Source organism: Trachypithecus francoisi, unplaced genomic scaffold, assembly GCF_009764315.1.
Source record: "Trachypithecus francoisi isolate TF-2019V2 unplaced genomic scaffold, Tfra_2.0 Lachesis_group4, whole genome shotgun sequence".
NCBI lineage: Eukaryota > Metazoa > Chordata > Mammalia > Primates > Cercopithecidae > Trachypithecus > Trachypithecus francoisi.
In genome coordinates this window covers 66,886,209-66,903,724 of record NW_022681469.1, presented here as the reverse complement: position 1 = coordinate 66,903,724, position 17,516 = coordinate 66,886,209, and the positions used below count along the sequence as shown (strand labels likewise).

The 17,516-nt window shown below is 37.1% G+C and overlaps 1 protein-coding gene across 2 annotated transcripts in view; it reads right to left on the bottom strand.

Annotated features, from left to right (window-relative positions):
* The window catches only part of GRM3 (glutamate metabotropic receptor 3), a 102,587-nt gene that overhangs the window by 18,524 nt on the left and 66,547 nt on the right, over nt 1-17,516 (bottom strand). Inside the window, exon 3 of one of the 2 annotated variants that reach the window (XM_033192888.1) lies at nt 6,741-7,807. The exons of the other annotated variant lie outside the window; for it this stretch is intronic. Coding sequence (XP_033048779.1) covers nt 6,741-7,807 — 1,067 coding nt within the window. The remainder of the gene's footprint in view (nt 1-6,740; nt 7,808-17,516) is intronic. 2 annotated transcript variants of the gene reach the window in all.

Genomic DNA, 17,516 nt, shown 5'->3' with positions numbered 1-17,516 from the left:
AATATGAGGGCTTCAAGGACTGATTAAGAGGATTTGAGGAAGTACGTGGGAATCAGTAGCAAACATGTTGACCAAATTGTATGACTAAGCAGAATAAATACTGTTCCACTTGATTGCCTGTTAAGGAGGAGGATTTGGAGATGTGGTTGAAGGTTGAGTAACAGGAAGTAGGTTTAAACACAGCTCCTAGACTGATGCCCTGGCTGTCGTTAACTCTTCTCTGGAGGGTAGAGTGGGGTGAATTTCCTCCCCATTTGGATTCAGATCCACCTGATTCTAATAACTAGTACTAACATTTGTCCTAGGTGGGCATAAAATTCCACTCTCTTTTACACAAAAATTGCAGAGACATGTACCTACGCTGAGCATTGAGAGACTTTCAGAGAAGGTAGAAGCCAGGTGAATCATTCGAACTTTGACTGGTTTCCTTGGGAGGTTGAGACATCAGGGACACATATGCTTGTTAAGGAAGAATGGCAACAGCTGGGCCCTTGAAGGATTAATCCCCAGCTGTAGTCTCTTATCCCAAACTTAGATTCATTCCAAGATGACAGTCAAAGGATTCAGAGTTTTGTTTTGTTTTTCAGTGGAACTTAGCTTTCTGGGAAGCTATAGATGAGGCACTGATTTGTATTTGGGCACTTACCTGGATTGGTTTACAGTGTTCACAAAGAATGAGAAAGGGAGGCAAAGAAATCTAGACAAATTCTTACCATCAGCGACAGCCCTGGAAAACTTCCCCAACCCTTATGCTAAAACAAGGCAAGACCCTAAGAGATATTATCATGATGAGAGAGCAAACGCCCTGTTAATTTTGTATCAAAAAGAAGCAAGTCACACTTGCTGTGTGAGTCAAGGCCAAATTAGTAAAGTGCACAAGCCGTGAGTTCCAGCCAGAAAGCTATAGGCTCTGGCTTTAGTCAATGGGTCACCAAAGCTGAAGCAAATAGTGACAGTAATGATGATCTTATTTCAAAATTTAGTCTTTTAGGTGCACAAAAATATTGGACCTTATATTGTTGAGCCATAGGTAGCTGCTGAGTGCTTAAAACTCAAAACAAATGTGTCTTATTTATTGGCAAGGAGCTGCTCTCTCACTGTGCTGCCCTACTCCCCTACCCCCATCCTAATTTTAGCTGCTTTAAGGAAAATATTACTTAAGGTTAGATTAAAATTTCCCCATCCTGAAGGGTGGGTGAAGTCCATACACACCAGACCAAGTATGCTGAGGAACTTCAGAGAGGGGAGGAACTCAAAATTTTAAGCCTTGTTGGTGATAGACACCCAAATCACCATCCTAACCTATTAGGACAAAGGCAGGGCTGGGGCTAGTGTAAAGCAAGTGAGGCACTTGCCTGAGATACAAATTTAAGGAGGCATCAAAAATGCATTAATCAAGACAATAATGCAATATTTAAAAAATCAAAAATAATGCTAAGTCCATGATGAACACAATGTCAACATTTTAAATAAGGATAGGATCAATAACAGCACTATGCTATTGTATATTTGATCCTAAGGCAAAAAGAAAATAAGTAACACTGATCCTCTTTTGAGTACTGCTTATGCAGGTGTCCTAGCCCACTCTGCATTGCCTTGTAGAAATCAGAACTTGGCTGGGTGTGGTGGCTCTTGTCAGCACTTTGGGAGGCTGAGGCGGGCAGATCACCTGAGGTCAGGAGTTCGAGACCAGCCTGGCTAACATGGTGAAACCCTGTCTCTACTAAAAATACAAAAATTAGCCCAGTGTGGTGGCACATGCCTATAATCCCAGCTATTCGGGAGACTGAGGCAGGAGAATTGCTTGAACCCGAGAGGCAGAGGTTGCCTGAACCCAAGATCATGCCATTGACCTCTAGCCTGGGTGACAAGAGCAAAACTCTGTCTGGGGAAAAAAAAAAAAAAAAAGAAATCAGGACTCAAGGACCCTACACAAGTGTTGATACTCCAGGTACTGCTATGACTATGAGTAAGAAAGTTCTTTGTTTCTGAATCAGGAGTCTTATGTCTTCTGACACAAGGATTCTGAAACTGTGGCAGGCTAACCTGATAGATTGCAACGGGGTAAAAACCTTTCACAGTTCTTGACAGGTTCTACCTCTACTTCTAACCATCTCCATTGTTAACATCCTATTGTCAGATGGTTCTGACCCCAGTACCCACCTCAACTTCCTAACCAGTCTCCTCATTTATGCCTTTTTGCTGTATAGTAATAGAGTCTTTACAGCAGCCTGATTTTTTCTACTAAAATGTGAGATCATAATCTCCCCTGCTTAAAAATCTTTCAGTGATTTTCCTTTCCATATAGAATAAAATATAAATTCTTTGCTATGGCTTATAAAGTCCTACATGATTTAACTCTCCTGCCTATTTCTCATATCAAATCACTCTTCCATTTAGTCATTAAACTGTAGCCATATGCTTTTCTTTTCTAAGATATTTTTGTTTAAGAGTGTTTGAACTTGCTGTTTCATCTGCATAGCACATAGAATTCCAATGTCTGGCTGCTTCCCTTCAGTGGAATTTTTTCTTCAGTGGAATATTATGAAATAGGTACCAGCAAAGTAGGGGTGACAAAAAATTGTTTAAAGAATTTGAGATATAATATATATTTTTGAATCTTCAAAATAGTCAGCATGGGAAAATAGGAATTTCTTTGTAAGTATTTGAACCTTGTCAAAATTCTAGAGTCAATTTCCAAGACTCTGCCTACTGTAAGTAAATTGTTTCATGTGCTGCAACCCCCAAAAGAACCTAGAGTCTTGACACTCCAAGTATGGTCTTAGTCTAGTAGCATCTCCATGTCCTGGGAGCTTACTGATATGGAGATCCTTGGTCCCCATCCTTTCTTACTGAATCAGAATCTTTAGTTCAACAAGATCCCCAGGTGATTTGCATGCACATTAAAATTTGAGATAAACTTCAGTAACCCACTTTTCAAGGCGATTTAAAAAAATCTCATTACAGCATTCACTACTGAATGAGCCTGCATTTTCATTCATTCATTATTTATGCTCCATCTCCATCTTCACCTTATTCCCACTAGACTGTAAGTTACAAAAGAGGAGAGACTTGCCTATGTTGATAACAGTATCTCCAAGGCCTATAAGTCCTCACATATTTTTTGGAAGACATGAACAAAACACTCAGTAATTACTATAAATGAATTTCTTTATGGATAACTTTCCACTCAAACATGGCTGAATTTTTATTTACACGATTTAAGCTATGTATTAGATCCCAATGACTCAGTGTTTGATTCTTAAACTATCTGAGAGTGGTTAGTTGCAATATAGCAGGAGATGACTTGGATAGTTTCTCAAAAATCCTTTGAATTTTTTATTCTAACTGAATGTCTTGTTTGCTCTGTATTGAATTCCTATAATAGCTTCAATTAGTCCTCCTTGATCTAGACTCCACCCTTTCAAATTCATCCTTCATATTAAGGATACGTCTGTGTTACAGTATGAAGGGCATGGATTTGAATCAGAAAAACTACTATTTCTTAACTGTGCCACCTGGGGAGTTCATTATCCTCTGTTTACTCATCTTTCTAATGGATAATAAAATTTGCTTCCAAATTTTATCAAATGAAGATAAGTGAGCTCATGTGTTTAAGGCATCTAGGAGAGTAAGTTGATCAGGAAGGTTTCTTTCCCTCTTGCCTTTCATCATGTCACTTTTTTGCCCAAGCAAATAACCAAAACAAAACAAACTCAAGACCTCAAAGCCCTTAAACATTATCTAAATGAACCAGCCCTGCCCCTGGCCCATTTTCCACCTGAGTAAGACTGATATGGCTTCCTTCTGGTTGGTTCATTCCTATCTAGTCTCCAGAATATTCCCTATATTCTCTAAATACCTTAGTTGTGTTTGCCCGCCAAGGTTATGGAGTAAAAATCCCGTCTTCAAGAAGTAATCCTGGAAAGATCATGATCTTACCTATATAACTCTCATGGAGCCCACAGGTATTTAGAGTTTATCTCACCAATTTAATCATAAACTATTCTATGTTTATAATTCTTGAATTCTTTCTTGTTTAATATCTTTCTTCCAGCTGAGATATAAACTTTGTGGACTGGAATCTTGCCTTATGTTTATTTATAACTCACAATGGGTGGCAAAGCACTGAGATATAAACCTTGTTGACTGTTTGATGCTCAAAATTTTTTCAGCTGCTCTTCAATTATTGCTGCTGATTCTGTCTGAACCACATGATTTTCCTCTGGGAAATTTTAAATCTCAGTCTTATTCTGGAATTTCTAGAGCAAGGGTCCCAAGTTCAAATGCTTGCAGGGTCTATGAAAGTTCGTAAGTAAAAGGGACCACGTGTGAGAATTCAGAGATTAGTGGGAGATAGGGGCAACAGGAGTAAGAGTGCTCTATCTTCAGGGGTGAGCACTGCTCAGGTCCAGCTAATTGTTGAGTGTAGGAATTTGGGCTCATGTTTTTACTTTGTTAAGAGAAACCGAGAATACGAATATTTATGTAAAGTTTCTCAAGTTTCTAACTTTGATAAGTATTTCAAAAACAGTATAGGCCAAACTAGACATATTGGTGGGACAAGAAGAGCATGTGATTCATTAGGGCAGAGGTTTTCAATCCTGGCTGCAAATCAGGGTTACCTGGGAAGCTTTGAAAAATCCTGATGTCCAAGCCACAGGCCAGACCAATTAAATCAGAATCTCTGGGGCTGTGTCCCAGGTATATTTTTTTTGATGCTACCCAGTTGATTCAATATGCAGCCAAATTTGAAAAACACTACATTGGAGGCTTCCGTCTACCTTTCTCATTTCTTTTGTAAACTTAGGATTGGTATTATTTGTGAGGCTTCAGATGATCTTAGCGTCACTGGATACCTTAATTATCACAGACCTTAAAAAACTCTATTCCACAACCTCTATCCCATTTCATTTGCCTTATGACTTCTTCTATGTGGTGAAAGCTCTGGTGTCTTCAGCCAATTCCATTCAGTCTGTTGTTCTACTCTATTGCTATCATGTAAAGAAGAAAGTCATTTTTTTGTGTGTCTTAGAAGTAAATGCTAATTCACTGAATAAAATTAAATTTTTTATAATGTTATTTGTTTATTCTCAGTAGTATTTTCTGCTCTGTCATTTTTTTAACCAGCTCTTTTGAGAATGAAGAATTTCAAATCATATGTCCAGGACAAAATAATTAGTATTATAACTATTTTGCCATCTCAGTACTCCAAATCATGTCTGCTAAGGCTGGCTTCCTAAAAACTTAAAAAAAAAATCATGCAGATCTATGGGACTAGATGTATATATAAAGACAAAAGATAGAGATGGGGCATTACAATACATTAACTATAGTTCTCCATGTTAATCCCCAAATTCTAACACTCCAACTCCCCTGTGGTTCATATACTCTGCTCTTTGACTTTGCTGATCCAGCTCTGATGTTTCCTCTTCTTAAAATTTTCCAAAATTTTTATAGGTAGTCTTGCCCCACAACATTGAACTTAGGTTCTTCGTCGTTATTGTTCATCCCTTAATGTAGCCCATAGGTTTCAGTCACATGGTTGTGAATAATTTAGAGTGACTAGATACAATATAATTTGCCAACATCTTGATCCCATGCTTTAAACAGATTCACCATTTTTTTTAACAAAAGTATTTATCTATTTTAATTGGCAAATGACAATTGTATACATTTATGTACAGCATGATGTTTTAAAATATGTATGCATTGTGGAATGGATAAATGGAGCTAATTAACATATGCATTACTTCACGTACTTACCACTTTTTATGGTAAGAGCTCTTAAACATTGACCCTCAGTGATTTTCAAGAATACAATGTAGTCATCATGTTATACAACAGACCTCCTGAATTATTCTTCCTATCTAACTGAAATTTTATATCCACTCTGTCTTCTTTTTGGGCTGCAATTTTCTAGATTTTGGCAATGTAGGAATTGCTGGTAAACAACAGATTTGAGGATTTTTACAACCTATGGAGGCAATTCATTTTGTGAAATCATGGTGCAGCAAGTAAACCATTATGCTTCTGGAAAACTTTAATCTCTGACAAGTTAAGAAACATAGAGAATAAAAAACAAATGCCTGAAGAGAGAAACATTCTTATACTCACTCATTGTAAGGTACTGAAATCAGAATTATAAAATGCTACATTTTATGTAGCATTTTAACAATTTGGAATATTATAATGGAATGATGAAGTTTCTTTCAAAAGAGATGGTAATTATAAGGGAGCCCAGAAATTTGAACTGTATATTACTAATAATCTGTTAATTAACATTAATTAGGTTACCTGGATATGCACAGTAAAATTTTTAACTATTTAAAGAAAAATATACATGTATATATAACTAAAGCTATAGAAAAGACAGCAAATTAACATTGTATTTTAATCTGTTTTAGAGAAGTAATGAAGCATGAGTGAAAGTTTCTATCTTTAAACTTATGCTGGCTTAATGTTGCAAGTATATTTTAATTTACAGATTGATCCATGGTAGCCAAGTCCTCCTATATCTAATTTAAAGTATTCTCAAATAGATTCACAGTTAGATTCTTAGTTTAAGTCTTATTCTATTGTCAATCACTTTTTAAGTTTAATTAGTATTATGTGTACATGTATTACATTTTATATCCCACTAGATTATACATTGTGTAAATGGAGTCTATTTTAAATACTACACAAGAAACACTGGCAGGAGAAAGAACAAGAAAAATAAGAAACAATCAAAGACTTACTCTGTAGTCACTTGATGTCACATAAAATATAGGGAGGAAGGCCAACCAGATGATGCACGTGGTGTACATGGTAAAACCTATGAACTTAGCTTCGTTGAAATTTTCTGGGCACTTCCGCGTTTTGAAGGCGTACACAGTGCATAAGATCACCAGGATCACATCGTAGGTAAGAGAGATCAACATGCTGGAATCTTTGACATTGCATTTTAGGATGACTGTTTCCCGCTTCTCTGCAAGGGTATACCTCCTGGTGCCTGGGGCCTCCAGGATGAGCCACACAGACACCATTACAATTTGCACCAGGATCAAACCCAGGCAGATGAAAACCTGAGAACTGGGGCTGATGAATTTTGGCCTCTGAGCGCCATTCTTGACCCCATCGAAGATGCGGGCAATGCAGTTTGTCTTGGTCAGCAGGGCTGAGTAACAGATAGCGAAGGAACTCCCCAGCCCAAGTCGGCGCAATGCACAGATGACTGGTGATGGCTTGGCAATGAAGAAGAATGTCATGCAGTATGACAGGCCAACCCCAAACAATAAGATGTAGCAGAGTTCTCGGCCCGATGCTTTGACCAAGGGTGTGTTGTTGTGCTTGATAAAAACAGTTATAACCATGCATGTACACATAAAACCCAGACAGGCAATGGTGACTGGGCCAATGGCCCAGGCGTCTTCCCACCTGATGTAGTCCTCAGGAAGGTCATAGCATCCAGTTAGGTCGGCAGTGGGCCACTGCCCAGGCCCACAATCCATACAGGTAAATTCATCAGCCAGGTATTCGTAGGATTCACAGGGGATGCAAATCCAGCAGCAGACATCCCCTGGTTGCATATTCTTCATTTCATTGGGGGCACAGGGGTCACTGCACTGAGAAGTGGGGACTGAGTTCCGGGACCAGTGGATAGAGTTGACATCTAGTGATAAGGTTTCCGCCCAGTGACCAACTTTCAAGTAGGAATATTTTCCACCTACATTTTGGAAATTGAACACGTTGTATCGCCCCATTCCATCTCCAAAAGTGTCAAACTTGACTATGCTATCTGCATCTTTATTTGGGTTGAATGGAGCTGTGATATGTAAAGTGAAAGAAAAAAAAAAGAACACTTGTTTAGGTGTCTTATGTGTGATAGTCAATTACTTTATGTCATACACTGAAATAACAGGAAATGGAGATTCAAGGCTGAAATAATTTATCAGTTACCATTGAAAGTTACACTTCAAAAGCTACTAAAGTGCTCATGCATTCATAAATTCATTCACTTACCATTACTGAGTGTCAAAGGGTGCCAAGTACCAGTGATAATCATGAATACAATACAATGCTTATTATGTAACAGTGGGATTTACAAACACGTGGTCATATGTTTTATGGTGGGCATGTATCCTCTTCTTGAAAGACTTCATGATAAGAATTGGACAAAATATTGTGTCTCATTGTTATTACATATTTATCTATATACAGCCAATAAAATGTTTCCCATCTTAAATATTTTCATGAAAACATAAAACAGGAAGAATTTTTCTCCTTCAAAATAAAGAACATTTTTTCATTACAGATACATGATATGATTCTTTTCAAGTTCAGATGATTCAGAAAGAAAAAAATTTAAACTACCTATCATACTTCAACTCAATAGTTTAATATTTTGGATATTAAATTTAATATTGACATTAATTCTGACTACATATATGCATGTGTCTATATACAGCATGCTCATATTCACACAAATACATACAACCTAGCTGTATGTAGAATCTAGGTAAGCAGACTTTGAAATTTCCTAAGTGAACAGGGTCAGTAGCACTCAGTCACATGGGTCACCCGCAACCCTGTCTCTTTCTTACAGCATTCTGCAAGTCCCTAAGAGCAGAAGCTCTCTGAGCATACATGCTTCCTCTCTTCCAGCTGCTGCTCATCATGTCTGTCTTTCCAACATACACCACCCCTCTGATCACCCATTTCTGTGCCACGTGCTCTGTTCTACTACTGTGTGCTTCTATTTCACTGCCGAGCTTTACTCTTTTCTTAGAATTAGAAGACGAATGTTGCTGATACCTATGTGATACATAGAGAAATTCTATTACTCATGGTAGGCTTGCCTGTGTTGGTAAATGGACCCCAAACTGTTTATTTCTCCCTCATGTAGCAGTCTAAGATTTTGGTTGCTGGGTGTCTGTCCTTCACAGCATGATTCAAAAACCAAGATTCCTTCCATCTTGAAGCTGTGCCACTGCTTAGCAAAGCTGTGCCACTGCCTAGGCCCTCCTCTTCATCAGCATCCACCCAGCAGAAGCAGAAAGAGAGTATAAAGAAGGTATGGCACATCTTTCCATTCATACTTCATTGATTAGAAATTAGCCACGAGGACACACTCAACCTTAAAAGAGGCTGTAAAATGTAGTTTAGCTAATGTGCTCAGTTACTTCTGTACTGTGGAAAAAGAGACTGGAATTTAGAGGATGCTGCAGTGTCTGACCCTGTGAGTACTGGCTGTCTTTGTTGCCTCCCCTGTGAGCTTCATTCCACCTTCTCTGAGGTTCATTCAGGCTGTTCTCGTTTATAGGGAAACAATGTCCAGGAAACACTGTTTAGGGAAAACTGGATCCAGTTATTGTATGGGGTAAAATGATCCTTCAATGAATTACTTGGGCTCTTGGTAAAAGAGGACTTTATATTTTGCAAAATAGCCCTCTCTTGTCTGAAGGATATAGGTGCCCCTAGAGGACTGGGTTGGGTAGTTTACAATAAAACCTCATACCAGTTCTATTAGAAATATACTATGCCGAATTTATTATTCACTTATTGTTATTTATTTCTTTGTAGTGTTCTTGTTATCTCACCCTGCAATTTGACTTTACCAACCTCCACTTCCTTTCTGCCACATTTCACAAACCCATCACATATATCTGTTTCTGTCTGTGCTCCAGTTGTGAACTGGTTTCAAGTTAATTGTAAGAAAGGGTGATGTAGTAGTTGAGTGTGTAGTTTTGGGGTTAGATGGATTTTGTGTGATTCTTGTTTCTGTCTTTTAATAATTGTGTGTCCTTCAGCAAGGACCTTTCTGACTCTGTTTCCTAATTTTCAAATTGGGAATAAGAGTTCTATTGAAGATTTGATGAGATAAATCATATAACATGTTAAGCACAATGCCTGGCACACAGTAAGCACTTAACATATATGTTAGTGATAATGATAATAAAAATAACAAAAAGAACTTCATGGAAAAGGAAAGCTGCTTATAAAAGTGAGACCTACTGAGGGACAGGGAGGGAGAAGATGGGAGGAGGGAGATGTTATTCAATTCTACCTACTGCTTTATCCAGACCTCACTTCTGACCCAATCCAGACCCTGCTTCTCCATCCTTTACCCCACACTTCCATTAGTAAGCATGATTATACTTAGCTATTGTTTTGTAACGTATATTTGCAGTGAAACATTGAGAATTTTTTTAAAAATTAATATCTTTCAATAAATTATCTTCATTTTCAATAGCTATATACTATTACCTTGTACATAAGTACTGAGCTACTTAAATATTCTTATAGTTTTAACATTTAGGTTGTTTCTAAGGTTTTCCCTTTATAAACCTCATTATCTAGTTATTTACTTAGAGCACATTCATAGAAGAAAAACTGTTGGGTCAAAGCATAGGTTCTTTAAAAATTTAGCTACAGAGTACCGGCTTGCCAAGGAAAGGTGTTTTTTGTTTGTTGTTTGTTATGTTTTGTTTTACCAACTAATACATTAGCCCATGAACATTGTATGGGAATGTCCATTCTCCACAATCTTACTAACCTTGAGTATTTTTGTCTTTTTAATAATTGACAAACAGGAAACATATCTTATTTTAATCTTTATTTATTTCTTTGACTTTTAAAGGGTCTGGTTATGTTTTAATATTTTTAAAAATTATACATATTTATTTTGTGAATTTCTGGTTCACACATTCTTCACTGTTTTCTTTTGGGGTGTTTATATATTTTAAAAAATTAATATGTAGGCCAGGTGCGGTGGCTCACATCTGTTATCCCAGCACTTTGGGAGGCTGAGGTAGGTGGATCGCTTGAGCTTAGGAGTTCAGGACCAGCCTGGGCAATGTGATGAAACCTCTTCTCTACCAAAAATACAAAAAGTTAGCGGGGTGTAGTGGCACATGCCTGTGGTCCCAGCTACTCAAGAGGCTGAGGTGGGAAGATCACTTAAGCCTGGCAGGCAGAGGTTGCAGTGAGCCAGGATTCTGTCACTGTACTCCAATCTGGGTGACAGAGTGAGATCCCATCTCAAAATTAAAAAAAAAAAAAAGTAAGAGTTGTACATAAACTGAACATATTAACTGCTTGTCATATATGTACATATATGTTGGAAAGATTCTTCTAACTTTGTGCTTTTTCCCAGATTTCTAAAATCTTAGGTAACTGATTCTATGGATCTCTTTCTTATAACTACTAGTTTACTTATCAGTCCAAAAAATCCTTTCCTACTGCAAGATTATTAAAATATTTATCTAAACTTTTTTCTATTACTTTTATTGCTTTTTTATATTGAAAAATTTAATGCACTTCAAATTTAAAGAATGAGTTAGGATTTCAATTCATTTTTTCTCAAATGACTAACAATTTAAATACTAAATAAAATGTAGTATAACTTTTAAAATGTATATTACCATACAATAATTTATAAGTGAAAATTATAAAGTACTAAATAAGTTAATCATTTTCCACTAATTTATAATACTTGTCATATATTAAATTCCCTGATACTCAAATCTTTGTACTATTTGTTGTTTCTCTTGGTCTCTTTCCACAGTTGTATGGTCATTTTACAACTACCACAGCATTATACTAAATTTTAGTATTGGTTAGGACAAGTGAACATAGGAGTTGAAACATTATTACTGTATTTTCAGGTATAGTGATCAATATCAGAATTCTCATGTCACATAAAACTAACTTTCTTTAATCTATGACTAGAGAAAGTTAATTAAGAATTTTAGGAACTCCTTTCATATGTTACAATAAGAAAAATATTGAATATTTTAACTCATTTTATATCAGATGTAAGAATAAGAACCCTCAGGTTCTTACTGTGTTACTAATTTAATTACTCTCAAGTATGCACCCAACCTCCACCAATGGTCAGTTGATGTTATTAGATAGTTTCTGGAAAACACTTCTAAAGGAATATGTTTTATATTTTTAAATATTTCACTGTTCTCATATAAATTTTTGAATATAAAGTTCTTAAAATTAGTATATTTAACAAACAATAAAACTGATTGAAAGAGACTAAAACAACGAGAAAACTTAAAAAAAAAATGGAGAAAGCAGAGCAATGCAGGATGTGAAAGTCAAAGTCTTCAAAACACTAATATGCTCAAGAGAGATAAGTGAAGATATTGCATCCATGACATAGGCACAAGATATCCTTAAAAATGAATATTCAGAGAACAAGAATGAGCTTTTGGAAGGGAAATAGCAGATATAGACATTTAACATAAAGACTGAAAGATAAATTTGAGAAAAATCTCAAAGTTTGACCAAAATGCTGTGATGGCAAGAAGAAAATATAACAAGAAAATAATTACTCTGTGGAATGTCAACTTGTAACCAACAAAAGTTCCACAAAGAGAAAATAGAGGGTGAACATTACTGAAAGGCAAATAAACACCAGTGAAGAGTAGACTTGGCTTGGGGAAGGGTGAAGCAAGAAACTTTTCTGATTTGTTATAAGTGTGTTATATTTATGTAAAAACTACATACGTGTATTATTTTGATAAAACACTAGTCCCAGCTACTCGGGAGGCTGAGGCAAGAGAATGGCGTGAACCCAGAAGGCGGAGCTTGCAGTGAACCTAGATCATGCCACTGCGCTCCAGCCTGGGTGACAGAGCAAGACTCTGTCTCAAAAAAAAAAAAAAAAAAAAAAAAAGAAGAAGAAAGAAATTATAAAGTTAAAATAATATAAGATAATAAAGCAAGGTCAGGCAGGGTAGCTTTAAAGTAAATAAATTACAAAAATAATGCTGCTGCAAATATTGGAACAACTGCTTGAAAAGTGAGTGGTGAATAAACAAATGCTACTTTTGGTGGAATTTTATTTTTTAATACATTTACCTTTTACTAAATTTGTTTTGTAAAATGTGTAAAATATGTAACAAAATTCAGTCTAGTTTCTAAATCCTTCAAACACATAAAACAAATTACTTCAAATGCATACATTACAAATTCTAAACAAAAAAATCCATTTTTCAGAAGAAATGCCCTGCTCCTTGGCTTGTAATAAAGATCTTTAGGTTGCTGTATCTGTACTAGAATGAGAAAGAATGAAATAAGAACCAAGAAGAAAAAGGTGAACCACAAATATTCCACATGTGAGAAAAATCCCGTTCTTGAATGGTTATTCTTATTGCAATGGCAATATTGACCTGGGTAATGAGGAGGCAAGTAAGAAAAGCAAGCTCTTAGGTGCTGCTGGAGTGGCTTCAAGTGGCAGAGAGCTTGAAGCTCTAGTGTATTGATGCTGTTGCCTTCCTGGTGCATTTAGAATTGCCTCTAAGTCAAATGACTCACTAGGAAAATAGAACCCAGTTAACCAAAACCATGATTCTCCAGCAATCAGCCGTATAGTTCTTTAGTGTGAAGAAACTTATTTGCTGTTTCTCAAGTTAAGTCTCACCATGGGAGTAAGCATCATTAGAAATGGAAAAATACATCACTTCACCTTTCATTGGTGTTGCAACAGCATGAAAGAACCCAAACTGGAAGGACAAAAAAAAGAACAACCAGAAAGATGGAAGAATTTTTTATAAAGACTTACAACCTTCTCCAAAATCTAATTTCAAGCTCCTTGTCACTCGGGTGCTTCAAAATCAGGTCTCCACTTTCCGAAGGAATCAGATGTGGCCTTGGGTCAGGAGAATCGTTTCTCAGGTTAGCTCATTATCCAATTAGTTCTGACCCCAGTTTCAAATGGGAACTTGGCTTGAATACCAAGGTGACCAATCCTCCTAGGAATCATTTCATAGAGAGGCAGCAAGTCTATACCTTAAAAATATCATAGGTCAATGGCAGGAGGAAATTAAATTCATTATTTTTTTCTTCTCAGACAGAAGTCCAATTAAGGTAAGAGAATAGTGTGACTCTTAGGCCTTCAGTAAAGGGAATATTACCTCCACTGCTTGGATTCACATTCATAAACACTGATAAAGATTGCAAAGGCTACTAGCAGTGACCAGGCACAGTGGCTGACTCCTGTAATCCCAGCACTTTGGGAGGCTGAGGCAGGCGGATCACTTGAGGTCAGGAGTTAGAGATCAGCCTGGCCAAAATGGTGAAGTCCCCGTCTCTACTAAAAATACAAAATATGACCTGGGTGTGGTGGCATGCCTGTAGTCCTAGCTGCTCAGGAGGCTGAGGCAGGAGAATCTCTTGAACCCGGGAGGCATAGGTTGCAGTGAGCTGAGATCGCGTCTTTGCACTCCAGCCTGGGCAACAAGAGCAAAACTCCAACTAAAAAAAAAAAAAAAAGCTACAAGCAGGAACATGGCTCCAGTTTTACAACTAGGGCCTTACTAATGTTTCTGTGAACTAATCTGATGAATCAGAATTAAGATATAGGTAAAAGATAGTGTCATCTCCCTGAAAAGACTTGTGTTAGAAGTCAAGAGGTAAGGAAATCAAAATCTTTCAGTAAGAGCAAACAAAATCTTTTACAAGCTTCATGCAGCAAGAAGATAGGAAAGAATAAGAATGAATCCCTGGCTGTCGGTAATTAGTTTACTTACTGATTAGGAACAAAATCACCGAAGCATTTCTCACAGTCATCAACTGAGTGTAACAGCTGGGACAAAGCACGACTTAGGATGTCTTCGTTGCTCAGACTTATGTGTAGAAAACACTCAGTAAATACCTAACATGCCACAGTGAAAGTGAATGTTTGAGAAAAGATACTGAAATAGCTTTTTTTCTTTTTTTTTGTTTTTGTTTTTATGGTGTATGACTTTTGCAGAGGACTCTCTTCAGTTCCCCTGAAATGTTAGCATGGCTAGTCTTCGTTATAGATTTTACTGGTTTTCCTTTCTATATTCTATATATTATTGTTGAAATTGTCAATACTCCAGGCAACTCAGGAACAATCTACTCTCAGACTAAGAATGAAGAATGGGGAGGTAGGGGCATAGGGAAAACAGAAATGAGTGGAAATTATGAAGATTCCAATCCTCCTACCTGCAATTCAGGGGACAGGGCTAACTTGATTTATTTGAGCTGAAAGTCCATAGTGGTCATTGAATCTTTGCTTAGGGACCTTCTTTAATGTGAACTACAGATACTATCACATTTTTTTCATACCTTCTTTTCCCCAACTCTTGCCCTCTTCATTATGCAGTGTACTGCTTTTCTCTCATCTGCTCTAATAAGTGTTTAGATTTTTAAAAATTTTCATTGAATTTTAATGCATACTGAAAAAGTATTTTGAAAAAGTGGATTATTATCATGAAGTGAACACACACATGTAACATTGTGACTGTTAAGAAACAGACCATTACCAGTTCTCTTGTTCCTGTCCCTATCATTCCACCCTTCCTCAGCCCCAAAGGCAATCACCATCTTACTTGCTATAACCATTGTATTAGTTAGGGCTGCCATAACGAAGTACCACAAACTGGGTGACTTGAAATGACAGAGATTTATTGCGTCATGGTCTGCCTGAAATCAAGGTGTCAGCAAGGTTGGTTTCTTCTGAGGGCCGTGACAGAGAATCTCTCCCATGCCTCTCTCTTAGCTCCTCGTGGTACGCCAGCACTCTTCAGTGTTCCTTGGCTTGTTGATGCATTACTCTGATCTTCCACATTCACACAGTGTTCTCCCTGTGTCTCTGTGTTTATCTTTTCCCTTTTTGTAAGAACACCAGCCATATTGGACTGGGGCCCATGCTAATGACTTTATTTTAACTTGGTTACCTGTATAAGCACTATTTCCAAATAAGGTCACATTGTGAGATACTAGGGTTATGACTTCAAAATATCTGTTTTTGGGGAACACAGTTCAACCCATAAAAACCACAAACTATTTTGCCTGATATTGAACTTTATATTAATGTAGATGTGTATTATTTTGTCTCCAACATCTTTTGCTCAAAATTAAGTTTTATAAAATTCAGTCATGTAGTGATGAGCTCTAGTTTATTTTTATTGATGCATAGTATTCTATCATATGATGGGCCACAACTTAGTCATTCTTTTGTTGATGAACTTTAAAAAAATTTTTTTCTTTCAATTTTTAGCTTATATAAACACTGTCTTTAGCTGGGTTATTCTAGAAGCAACCCCCAAGACTAAATTTGAGTTTGAGTAGTTGATTTGGGAGGTTATAGGGCAATGGAGAAATAAGACAAATAGGAATGAATCCAATACAGGATGTGTCAATGACCAAGTTACTGCTGAGGGCAAGTGGGTCTCAGCCTCACTGGGGCCCTGTGGGAGCCAGTGGAATGGAAATTGGGAAATAAAACCCCAGCTTACTCATCAGCTCGGATGGGACAACTCTCGTTTGTCATTGGCTTATGGTAGAGTGGTAACTTCATGGCATTTTTGGTCTGTTCTCTATAGGCAGAGCCTGTCAGACCAGACAGAGCTCTCTGGCAGAGTCACAGATGCTTCTATTGAGAAGTTATTGGCATGTCTGAGAATAGTGAGTGGTAAGAAGATACACGTGAAGCACTGACAGCATTTTCTACATGCTACCTTGAAAATTCTTGTATATAAATTTTGGGATATACATATATAAGCATAGTTCATTTTATTGTACTTTGCTTTATTGTGCTTCACAGATATTACTTTTTTGTTTTGTTTTACAAATTGGAAGTTTGTAGCAACGCTGCAGCCAGCAAGTCTATCAGCACCATTTTTCCAACAGCATATGCTTACTTTCATGCGTCTGTGTCACTTTCTGGCAACTCCTCTTGCAATATTTCAACTTTTTCATTATTATTATATCTGTAATGGTGATCTGTGATCAGCGATCTTTGATGCTATTATTATGAATGTTTTCAGGTGCCAGATCAGATGGTGATCTTAATAAACGTTGTGATTGCTGATTCTGATTGCTTCAGTGACTGGCCATTCCTCTATCTCTCTCCCTTGCCTCAGGCCTCCTATTCCCTGAGACACAACAATATTTACATTAGGCCAGTTAATGACCTTATGATGGTCTATAAGTGTTCAAGTGAAAGAAAGAATCGCTTAAAGTCAAAAGCTAGAGAGAAGTAAGCTTAGTCATGAAGGCATGTGGAAAGCTGAGACAGGCTCAAAACTAGCCCTCTTGTACCAGTTAAGCAAGTTGTGAATGCAAAAGAAAAGTTATTGAAGGAAATTAAAAGTGCAACTCCAGCAAACACACAAATGGTAAGAAAGTGAAAGAGTCTTATTGCTGATATGGAGTAAGTTTTACTTGTATGGATAGAAGATCAAATCAGACACAAGATTCCCTTAAACCAAAGCCTATTCCAGCTCAAGGTCCTAATTATCTTCAATTACTTGAAACCTGAGAGAGGTGAGGGACCTGCAGAAGAAAAAGCTAGGAGAGGATGGTTCATGAGACTTTGAGGGGCCCAAGACTTTAGTGGAGGAAGTCACTGCAGATGAGGTAGAAATAGCAAAAGAACCAGAATGAGAAGTGGAGCCTGAAGATGTGGCTGAATTGCTGCAAACTAAATGATCAAACTAAAACAGATGAGGGGATGCTTTTTATGGATGAGCAAAGAAAGTGGTTTCATG